The following is a 12,198-nucleotide window of genomic DNA, read 5'->3' as shown; positions in this document are numbered from 1 at the left end:
TTCTGTCCCCTCTCTCAATCCAGCCGTTATTTTATTTTATAAGCACTTATTTTACATACATCGTACCGCAACGCCGGAGCTACACGTAGCTAGCGTTAGCTCCCCACAGCGCGGTCATGCAATATCAATCATTTTAAACGTATTTCCACGCTGCTAAAACACAGACTAGTCACACGTATTATTGGACTTATTTAGTCATCATTTTAAACGTATTTCCACGCTGCTAAAACACAGACTAGTCACACGTATTATTGTTATTATTAACCCTTAAACCTCCGGTTAACGGGCTTTAGCTCCGCCGGACCTGAGCTCACTGTTACGTATATGAAACGCGAGTTATTCACTTCCAACGCCACAAACCACTCACCCAGTCTGTCTAGTTTCACCAAAGCCCTTATTCTACGCCCTCTGAATCACCACATGATCCACTAATTATATTCACAGCCAAAGCTAGCAAGAGTGTCTTTCCTGAAGCCTGCGGCCTCAGAAGCTAACTCCCGCTAGCCTAGCTCCCTAAGCAACTTATGCGACGTGACCCGACATTCGTGGACTAAGCCCACAAAGGTTTGCACACCTAAGCCCCTCAAAGCCCACAACATCTCAGTTCGCCTCGCTACATAACTGCTTTAAACTAGCTATCTGCAGGCCTAACAATACTTATGTTGGGCCGAAGGAGGCTCCCAGCATGAGCAAAGCAGTTTCGCCCGTACCACAGCTTGCTTGATTCCAATGTGGTGATTTACTTACTTACACAGCGCTGTCCGTCTTTAATTAATTCTTAGGATCCTTATACTCTTGACTAATCCCTTAAGTTCATCATACTTCAGACAGTAAATCGTACTTACCTCAGTGGAACAACATGGCCTCCCTCGTCGGAACGTACCCACCGGCAACGTAGCGTTAGCCGTTAGCAGCGCTTAGCCAAGCAGAGATTCCCCTAAGATCCTAATAGCTAACTCACAGATTTCATGAAACGGCTCTGCCGACCGATATTGTGGGCCCAGGATTGTCTGCTTGACTACCGCCGCCGTCAGCACACACAGCGAGGCCGGCAAGACTGTCCCATCTGGGGTGCCAAATTTGTTACGGTAGTATTTTTACCTCATAACAAAGGGGAGGCCGGAGCCAGCCATGTGGCCGGCTTTGTGCCGTCGACACGCTGCATCAATAACGCTACCAAAACTGGTTTACAATTATAAGGAATTTAATTCCACTGATGTAAGCACGATTACAGTTACACATTGGAGTGTACACTCCTATGACATATTAAAACAATAAAACCCCATTTGCAAAAAACCTCAACTCAGCTTCTCAGGTGAAAAACACGTCCGTCCTCCGAGAGCCATGACACGAGAGAGGAAAAAGGCTTAAATTAAACCTCCCACATCTGTTCGATAACACCTCCTCTCCATTTATCTCGATTCCTATTGGCTAACTTCCAGGAGTGTATTCGGCTGTCTGCCCCTGAGTCTAACACATTCAATGACCGTCAGTTACGTTTTAACCCCTTCTATAATAATCCTTCAGTATGAAAGTTAAACTTCTGCAACTTGGCAGAAGCTTCATGCTTCTGCATGTATGTTTATGCTTATGTTTATCTTAATTATGCATTCTCAAAACCCTTATGATTATGACTAACTATGAATTATTAATTATGAATTATTAAACACTTTTATTATATCTACTAACTACAGTTTTTTACTCAAATTTCTTACAACAGCATTGGGTAAGTAGGTGGTTCTTGCTATTTGTGGCTTTCACTGATGCTAAGAGGGAGTGCTTGCTTTGTAATGACTACGCACGCACACACACAGACACAGAGCGAGACCTGCAGACATACACACACCCTCTCACTCTTACACACACACACACACACACACACACACACACACACACACACACGCACGCACACACTCAGCCGGTATTTTTTCATGCACAGTCCCTCCTGTCCTCTCTCTCTGCTCGCTCACTGCGTCTCTCTCTCGTGTGCCTGTGCTTCCTCCCCCTCACGCCTACGCTTCTACTCTCAGTACCGCTGATCATCAGCTTTATCTCCACAGCTTGCCACGACGTGTCTTTTATATGACACAAAGCAAAAGAGCCCATTCCGTACAACCTGTTTTGTTTCCCCGCCCTGTCCATCTGTATTTACATTAAAGCGTACTGTGCTTGCCGTACTTTAAATCCTTTTTGTCTTCATATTCAGTTCTTTCTTGTTTGCTGGACCTTAGCTCCTCCCTTTAAATGCTCAAGGGGATCAAGTCAGCGATGTTTGTTCTGACATTTCCAGGCCATTCTGGCCCAGCAATACCTGCAATGTAACAGTGTGGCTCTCTCCGCCCTTCTCAGCTGTATATAGGTAACACCTGGGGCAATGAATCAGAGAAACATTGTTTATGGTACGTGTATGACTTCTTTCTAGCATGCGTCTGTGTGCTGGCTGCACAGCTCTCTTGTTGTGTCTTAGGCTCCCCCTGCTTTTCCTTCCTTTGTCTGTTCTCCTCCTCTCAGAGTCCCTGAGACACCTTGGGATGAAGCTGCTTTGTTTCCGTATTCCATTATGAATGAAGGCAGTTTTCAGCCCGCCCATTCATCTCTGCCGCAGCAGGAGCCGCCGAGCTGTCAACCTCACTCTCCACACACCCCGCCTGCCTCCATGACCCTGTTTGCGTACGTGTGCGTCTGTGTGTGTATCCGTGAATACATGGTAGGGCGTGGGTAGGACGTGGTTGCATCACGTCTCTCCAGTGATAAATGGCGAAGGCGGTCACTGACTGTGCCGCCCTCTCCCCCTTCTGTCTGGTTGATATCGGTTTGTAGGAACCCTGCAGCGTGGCTCCGGAAATTTCTTTGTCCAGCCTGGCGGCAAAGCTCACACAACTCACTTGTATATCCGCAGGCATACACACAAATGCCTGCAAATGTCCTTGAGGGAAGAGGTTAACTGTCGGGTTCACTGGGAGCCTGCGTGGGTTTAGGATGTCGTTAGTTTGAGTCCTTCCCATCCCCTTGGCTTACCTGGACAGGTTATTGCTATCTGTCCTTCAGCTCCTGTCTTTATATGTCTGCCTGTCATCAGGGAACATCTGGGGAATCCCTGTAAATGGATCAGTTCTCCTCAGCTGTAAAGCACTTTCATTGGATAGCGGTCACTCGGCAGCCCCCCCACACCCCTCTTCACCCTGCGTGTGCATGCACTGGGTAACAGCGTGTGCTTAATGTGTTGGAAATTAGATTTAACTCTCCTCTTCCCCTCTCCTATCTCACTCTCCATCTCTGCTCTCGGTGGCCAGTGATTGCGTGCAGCCTCCCCACTTTCTCCATCCCTTACCCCCTCCTGCTCTCTCCCCCATCTCCCTGGGGTTGACTGCCCCTTCCAGTGAGGGAGATGCAGAGAGGGCCAATGAGCAAGACAGGAAGAGAAACTGAGAAAGAAAGATAAGGGAATGGGCGGAGATAGCCAGATCACAATGTGAATCACTTAAATTGGACAATACATTTTGGCTACTTTGGTGCAGAGTCATTGACAAGTTGCAGCTTTGCAGAGCCTGCTGACTACAGCACTTCACAGAGAAAACACAAGATACATCTCATACTCCACATGTACTATACATGCAATATTAATGAGCTCTGTATATTTGAGGGCAAGAGGATATGGTGTATGTAAAAATAGCCGTCATGCATCTTTTTTCTATTCTATTCACCTTCTGCTGTTCTTGTTAACCCACTTAACACGGAACAAATAGCATTCCCATGTTTTGTTAGATAATTGCGATAAACGATTTCAAGACCATTTAATGCCCCTGATATATTGATAATATAATAGCATAATAATGCATGTAGAGCCTTTTTCTTAAGAATAAACAGACACATGGAGTTGTCTAAATTCTAAATAGAAAGAAAACATTAATAAAATGAAGCCACACAAGCCAGCAAGCAGTGTCTTGCACAATGCCCAAGTCTTATAGCGGTGAAGAAAACCCTGATGTTTATTCTGGTGTCATGTTGGTGACCGTCTTATTTGAACAAACATGCGTCGTGTAAACACAACGGGCAATATTGAGGTCAGCCAATATGGTGTGAACCGTGTTCACACCATATTGTGACACCTGCTTGACCCTTTTGTCATAATATTTCTATAACTGAGAGGTTTGTTGAAGCCCTGCCGAGGATCCAGTGTTTATTATTTCGCCTCAGAAGCAGTTTTTTGGGCCTTTCAGCTCAAGTGTCAGGTTTAGGTGTAATGTGACGAGGAAAGTTCAAAATAGTGGATAATTGGTTTTATACAAATTGTGCAGAGGTGATAAAATGCTGGATCATCGGGGTATTGACCAGCAGGGACTGATGAGAGGCCTTCATCCTACACTATGGCTTTACAGTCCTCTGCCGTGTGTAGCCGTTAACACTGATTAACAGAACATAGCTCTTCATGCCGTTAACGCTGTAAAAATCAAGCTTAAAATCCATTATTTGTTGTTGTCTATTTTATCTATTTACCAGTTTACTGCCCAGCCCTTCTGTGACTTATAAATAACTGAACACATCTCACCCTGTCCACCATGTGGGATGTTTTCCTGCTGGTTACATTTGAGTTGCCACTTTTGCAAGCAGAACATATCGGCCTGTCTGCTCACCTGCTTGTTGCCTATTGTGTCTATGTCTTGTATCAGGATAATGGGCTGTCTTGAGTGTGTGTACATTCTGTAGGATTCTACACTGTGTGTTGTGGTTGGTATCTAGAGAGAGCAGTTGTATTCCTCTGTGGCAATCTAATCAACAGAAATAGACGGGGGCTTCCCTTGATGGTGGTGCAGAGGAGAAACAACTCCTGTATGTAAGCTGGAGCACACAGCTTCACATCTTGAGTAACATTAAAGCTTGTGAATCATTGCTTGTAAAGCCTACTGTTTAACCCCGAGCTTTGAGCTTTAACACATCAATGCATGTGCGTCTGAAGCATTGAGAGGGTGGATGAGAGTAGGATCTGCTCGCCTCTCCCGCTCAGACAAAAGGGACCTCATTGCCCAGAACCGGTAGCACAGGTTTGTTCTGTGTTCACACCACAGCCTGTGGAGATGTCGTTATTTTTGTGTTCTCGCATTAATAATATTGAACTATTGTGAAATTTCAAAAAATCTATCTTAAACGTATGACTGAATTCTATTTGAATATGGATTTCATATATATGTGATCCTGCAAAAAAAACATGATGTACGACATGATTATATTGTATTTGGTGTTTATTTTGCACACCCACAGTTATTGCACAATAAGTAAAACCTGCAGTGTTTTTATTGAATGGGCGCTTATTGACACATACAGCCATATTATTTTGTAACCGTACTGCCGCAGCTTGAATTTGCTGCCAGAATGAAAATGAGTCAGTTTGGTTGTTTGGCAGAGAGCTAGCGTCAGGAAATATCCCGCATCACAGCGGCAACAATTTGAAGAATGCTAGTTCCTCCTCCACAGTAGCAGACCGGAGGAGAATCTCTTGGCAGTTCATGGACACTTTTTATAGTCCCTCGAGGCTTGAATACAGGCCACTCCTAGGAGTGGATGCTGTATGTCTGACTTGGCAAAGATAAGGAGGAGGCAGTGATCCTGCTGCATCATGCTATCTTAGACACAAGGTCCACTGCTTATCTAATGCTGAAGACGCTCTACACTCTATGTGTGAAAGCTCCAGTTGGTGTTGAAAAGGCCATGTCAAACACACTCACGAACAGTGAGAGGTGCGTCTTATTAACTGTCAACAGTTCAAGAGTTACTTCTGCTCGTGTGCGGAGCTGGAGGAAAAAAGAACCCCCCCGTCGTCGATGCTAGTTATCACAGCACCTCTGCAGGGAAGCTCATGCCCGAGGTTGACCGGTGCTGATCCTTCACAGGCCTGTGTGCTAAGAAAAGCCTATTACTGTGAGAGAAACCACAGACTTAATTGGCCACGGGTTCCTTGTGTAAAGATACATTCATAACTGTTACTGGCAAAAAATGAAATGGGCATTATATTGTTTCTTTTCAATCATAATTAACCAAGGCTGGAAGTCGTTAAACGAAAGGTAATTGTGTGTGTTATAACATGTACAACGAGGAGGTATTAAGCACACATCCATTTATATAGATTGGAGCTCTGTTTGCGGAAAGGACACACCGCAAACATGTAATTAGACAATTGCTGCTAAACCAAGGCTCCTCGTGCCACCAGTGATTACTATTGATTGATTAATATAGTTTACATTTACCGTCAGCACGCTGGCTTAATGGTTAGCTGTGCACTTCACAGCTGGAATCCAGTGTGTTAGTCCAGCAGCCTGTCCTGGCTGTACAAAGCCTCTTTAAGCCAATGCATGATGGGAAAGACTTCAGCCTCCTGCAGCCCTGAGAAAGGGAATGGACTGATGGAAGGATAGCTTATATTTTAAACAATTTATGAAGCAATCTATTAAATGTATTCACCTAATTTAAAGGAATAATTTTACATTTTAGGAAATAAGCCTTATTCGCTTTCTTGCGACGATTAATGTGAGAAGATGAATGACACTCATGTTTATTGGTGAGCTTTTTTTGGCTTGTGGACAGACAGGCTAGCTGTTTCCCTATGTTCTCAGCCTTTGTGCTAAGCTAAGCTAACTGGCTGCAGGCTGTTTCTTCATCTTACAGTGTACAGACATAAGAGTGATCTATCCTCACATTTAACTCTCAGCAAGAAAGCAAATGAGAGATGTGAAACGAATCCTTTCTATTATACATTTAATCACAATGTTACGCAAAACACGATGTAGAAAATGACTGAACTGGGAAACATTCTGGGAAAAATGTGATCAGAAAAACCTGTAAACATGTTATTTTAATGTAGATCAGAAGTAATGAATATTTGCATGTTTTCTGGTGGCGCCTGCTGTCTTCCACGCATTTTGATGGATCTGAGTAAATCCGGTAACTGTTTGCGTTGCCTCTTAACTGCACTGGTGACTGAATGATTTTGAAAATGTAATCATGTCTGACCTTTCTAGTTGCTGTTGCTCACCGTAGAAAGCCGGGAGCAGGTCTGTGGAGTGTTAAGGTACTGAGCAGCTTGTATTTCTAAAAGCGTCTGTCGTCAGACCCCCCCCCCCCCCAGAGGCTAAACAAGCCCAAATACATGGGTCTAATATGAGTGGTTTATGGGTTGCACTAATTGTTGTTCAGCGGGCGCAGTCAAGGTGCTCTCCGTGTTTTATCACGGGAGAGTATCCCACTTTAACTCTATCTTATCTTTCCTCAGTGAGAGCTGGGAGGCTATGGGAACATAGTGCATTCACTAACTTGAAGGTGAAAGTATTACAGTCACTCTAGTCTACCGTGACCCTCTGTTATATACACACACACACACACACACACACACACACACACACGCACACAGTTTAAAATCGCTCTTTCTACCAAAACAACCTCACATCCAGACACATCGAAGCAACTGTATTTCGTGCTTTTCCTCTCGTATGACACCGGGTCACCTTGCAATCAGCCTCACTGATGGAGGGAGAATAAATACCTCCCTGCTTATCCTGCTTTAGATGTGGACTGAGGAGCAGCTGCAGGCTGGTCGGCTCTTTCTTCTCTGATTGACGGTCACAGCGGCGGAGGCCGCCTCTCCCGGCGTTCACGAGAAGCTTTGCATGATAGCTCGACTGTTTCCCACGCACAGTTCCGACCACACGATGTGTTGGAATTGCTGCGAAAAAAGGAAATTGCCCTGGCCTGTGTCGGGAATAGAAAATAACACGACCACTTTCACGCCTCATTATTTTAAGCCTCTTTTTAGCTCATTGTGACGTACTGTAGGTCCTGATGGTGGCTGTTATGGAAATAGCACGAGGTTTGCCGTGTTCTACTTTATTGTGACTCTCCCAAACACCTTGTTTCCACTTGCCTCTAACCATAATGTTCCCCAAATTGTTATATATTAACTGGTTGTGTCTTTTCTTCAGCAGGAGGTACTGTCTGCTCCTTTCACCCGTCAGACTGTCAGGAGAGCACATAGCCTCCGGCCTGCAGCCCACTCCACACTCTTCACCCAGCCTCCCGCTGCCCTGTCTCCACAGGTTAGTGTGTCTGCATGCATGTATGAGTGTATTGTAAAGGAATTTAATTGTCACTTTATTTTTTGGACATTATTGATTATTGTACCATACATCCTCGGGAGCAAATCCATATTGATTAGAGCTAGTTTGGGTGTGTGTGTGTGGCTCAGCGAGGTGGACAGCACATCAATCCGAGGCTTTTTAATGTATTGACAGCCAGCGAGGCCCTGCATCGTCAGCACTATCGGACGCCTTCATCACTCTATTGCACTTTTTAAAGTCACTTGTAAAGTCAGAATATTGCTGTGTCATCATTTCCGATTGTTTTAGATATCTGATCAATATCGGCCTATTGGGTATTGGCAGTTAGTGTAATCTACGCAGAACGTTTCAGTAGCGACGGATAGGTTTATTCCCCTGAGACCTTTTTTAAGTGCTGAAAGACCGAAACTGTGTGCTAAACCCCACATTCAGCACAAAATATATTCTGTCGGCAGCCTCAGCTTAGACGGGTTTTTGGATTGATATCAACGACTACAACACCCGTCATCTATATCTGATTATTAATCCTCCACCACGTGTCCCTGTTTTGACTAGAACTAATCTGCTGTTGTTTCTATTTCCGTTTACCAGTGATTACCATGCGAGGTCTATTTAGGAGAGAATCCTTTGAAGGTTGGTGAGGTCGCGGGATGGCAGCCTTTTAATAAAGCCGTTACCAGAAGAAATCTATTCAAATGTGTTCAAAAAATCCCACTGTTCAAAGCAGCCTGTCCACTGGGGTGTCGTTACCCTGATTCAGTGTTGACACGAAGCAGCGTGTGCCGGCGTATAAAGCTGGCTTCCCATCACACCTTACTACGGCCTGCAAATCAACACTCTGGCAAATACGTATTTGGATTATAAACACCAGCAAGTTTAGCAAATGAAACGTGGCATGTTACACTTGAGAACAAGCTGTTTCGGTGACGTGTGGCTTCGGTGCGAAAGCAAACCACCAGGTCATTTAACCACAGCGCTGCTGTGTGTGTGAGACGCAGAAACTTGTGCATGCAAAAACATATTACTAATGATTAGTGCAGCATGAGGGAGTTTTCCCGAAATCAGCTCAGTCAAATTAGAGTCACAGAAGTATGTGCAGATGTTTAATACACCTACCCCTGCCGGGTACGCGTGGCGCTTTCAAATAGAAATTTGTTGTCTGACAAAATAATGGATGAGTTTGTGTTATTGTGCGCTGGTCTCTTTCGGAGCCCGGTAGCGTGACAGCAATGCTGACTTTATTTCTTCCTCAGTTATACATTTGTTTGACTCTTGCCATCTGTTTTTGGATCACATGATGACGGTGTGATCCAGAAAGCGTTTGAGTTGTTGCGTTGCAGAAACGGATTTGCAACAAATTGTTGACGGTACTCCAATGTGCTGTTTTCAACATAGCTCGTGTCAATGTAGTTTGAAGGCTTGTGTGGCACAAAGTGGCAGATAAAAATATTCATATTCCCTTATTTGCAGATTCAATTTTCACTTTTTTCCGAGCACTTGAAGGATCTGTCATCCATGTTGCCGTACAAGTTGAGTTTCAAGGATCTTTTTAAATGTACGTTGAGGGTCAGTTTTAAACGAGCTTTCAGCCAACATGAACATGAAATGCTCAGAGAAAGATGGAAATTCAAACATCTACGATATCATGACTGTGAAACCTGCTGAAGATGATCATGCGATAGGATTGAGAGTCTCAGAACAGCCACTAAGTGAAGCTTGTTTTTAAAGTGAGCGTGCACATGCAAGTCAGCGTTTCTGTTCATGGTTACTTGTGAATTAACTTGGCTCCTACATGGTATTACTTGAGGATTAGTACAACACTGTTCTCAGCACAAGGTGTCATATCAGCGACCTTCCAATAGAACATGACGACCAGTCACGAGATCTGGCAGAAGGACGTCTCGGTGCTTCTCCGTCTCTGCTTGGTCAGAGCACAACTCTTTATACTTGGTATTCCTGTGAGTCTGGCTACAATCCAATAAAGCAGACGCATTATGTTAAAAAGATCAGCTCAAGGTTAAGCGTGTATATTTTTTCGCCATTTAATGCTCCCGGCCCACCAACAAGCTCGCACGGGATGAACATTTTATGATGGGAACAGGATCTTTGTTCCTTGAGTGCTTGCAGTCCTTCGGCTATGGATCGCAGTGCATTAGCTCATCTCCTTTTTCTTTCTGTGCTCGCACTGATGTGTATGTATGTGTGGTTACGTTCCTGGGAGGCGAGTGTATGTTCAGTGTGCTTTGTTTGTGTTGCTGTATGTGTTTTTATGTGTCATTGGGCTGTATGAAATGGAGAAGGCAGGCACGGGTTTGCACAGGGTGGGGGGTGGTTGTACAATGAAAAAATGAGTTTTCCTCGGACTGCGTTTACGTTTTACTGCAGCAGGCCGCTCGGCGAGGCATTGGGGGAAGGTCGGCGAATGAGAACAGAGGAAATGTATACATTACTTACGCTGCCGGGAAGTCAAAACATCAGCTGTGGGTTATCCGAGCAAGGCCTTGTTCACAGCGGGGTGAAACAACAGAGCTAGCTGAGAGGGAGCTAGTCGATAGTCCCGAGTGTTCCGAGTGCCCCTCTCCCTGCCTCCTGGCCTCCAGAGGGGAGAGCTGTTTGTTCAGAGGAGCCGGGAGGGAGGAGACACGGGAGGCTCAGCAGGGAGTGTTTGCCTTGCCAGGGCTTGTTGCCTCTGGATGATACCGTCAGAACTGCGGTAGAAGGAGGGGACATCAGCACGTGGAATGACAATCCGGATGCATGAACTTGTTTGATTTGCAAACATTGTCTCGAACCACATCTCCACATTTTTCCCTTTTTCCATTTCATTGACATCCCTCCTTCTTGCTCCTGCATTGCTGCAGTACAGACGCTTGTCTCTTACTTAGCGAAGCAATCCCCCCTCCCTCCCTCCCCCCCTCCCTATTGCTCCTTGGCATCCATCAGTTTAGCTACAGCTTCCCATGAGGCCTGATGGGTCACAGCTATGCACACACACACACACACACACACACACACACACACACACACACACACACACACACACACACACACAGCCGTTCTCAGCAGCACTATTCATGCATGGACCTCTCGACCCATCTGCGACTCCGCTCCTACAGATGGCAGCCGCGGCAATTTGGAGAAGTTGACAAATGTCACACTGACGCATGAATGGAGAAATCTCAAACAAGGAGGAAACGGGTTGTTGGTTCCTTTCTGGAAACTTGCCAGTTTATGCAATTTATGTTACTCAATGTGTAATAGTACGCAAGACAACATCGCACGGTGCATTGGTGGATGGACTGAAGGTAAGATAGACGGACAAGGAGTAGCATGATGTTGTGTTCGCACGACCAGCAACTTTGATTTGTTCGGCGTCACATCCGCCGCACAGCGACAAGTTTTGTGAGTCAGTCCGTTGCTTCATGTGACGGGCTTCCATTGAAAATCGCCTGCCGCCGTGTCGCTCGTAGTGTGACTATTAACACGGCATAAGGGTAGGGCGTGGGGAGGAGGCGGGGCGCGGGGAGGAGGTGGTGCGACTGCAGTCTGCAGAGCTCTTGAGCAAGTCACACTTGACAGGCACTTTGAACCTGTTCCCTGCCTCATGTCTTCACCAAGCCTCTGTCAGCAGGAGCTCTCCTTTTTTCCTGAGAAAGCATCAGCCCTGTCTTGTAATGTTCCTCCTGAAGGCAGCAAAGACATTGATCAGTCAAAAAAACAACAATGTTCTGTCAGTAAGTGTTTATTGTTGGAATGCTGTTAAGCATTCCAACTATTGTTATCCTGTTTCTTTATTCAACTTCTATTTCTTCCGTCGCACCTCTTCTCCTCCTTCATTTTTTAAGCTACAGAAACTCTACAGTCTCTCTCTCATACAGTCATTCAGGTCTTAGGGATCTTCAGAGGTCTTTCCCCCCTCCTCCACCCCCCCCCCCCCACACACACACACACACACCGACCCCGTTTTAAAATAAAAGCCGCACACACATGATTTGTTGCAGCTGTTACGTGTTGCAAATCGGCCAATCAGATATGAGGATTCTGAGAAGTTTCCTGATTCGAGTGACATTTACACACACCGCGACACAAGAGG

At 45.4% G+C, this 12,198-nt stretch overlaps 1 protein-coding gene across 3 annotated transcripts in view; it reads left to right on the top strand.

The window, feature by feature from the left end:
* mcu (mitochondrial calcium uniporter) overlaps window positions 1-12,198 on the top strand; it is a gene marked incomplete at its 5' end in the record, with an annotated part of 57,807 nt that overhangs the window by 22,472 nt on the left and 23,137 nt on the right. For 2 of the 3 annotated variants that reach the window (XR_013772443.1, XM_079280229.1), the window contains one exon: window positions 7,971-8,084. Coding sequence is in view for 2 of the 3 variants with exons in the window: in XM_079280229.1 (XP_079136355.1) it covers window positions 7,971-8,084 (114 nt within the window). The remainder of the gene's footprint in view (window positions 1-7,970; window positions 8,085-12,198) is intronic. The other variant, XM_079280230.1, reaches the window with a different exon arrangement.

The sequence above is a fragment of the Melanostigma gelatinosum genome (genome assembly GCF_949748355.1).
Source record: "Melanostigma gelatinosum genome assembly, chromosome: 12".
Classification (NCBI taxonomy): domain Eukaryota; kingdom Metazoa; phylum Chordata; class Actinopteri; order Perciformes; family Zoarcidae; genus Melanostigma; species Melanostigma gelatinosum.
Note: the sequence above shows the minus strand (reverse complement) of the source record. Positions and strands in the feature narration are given on the sequence as shown.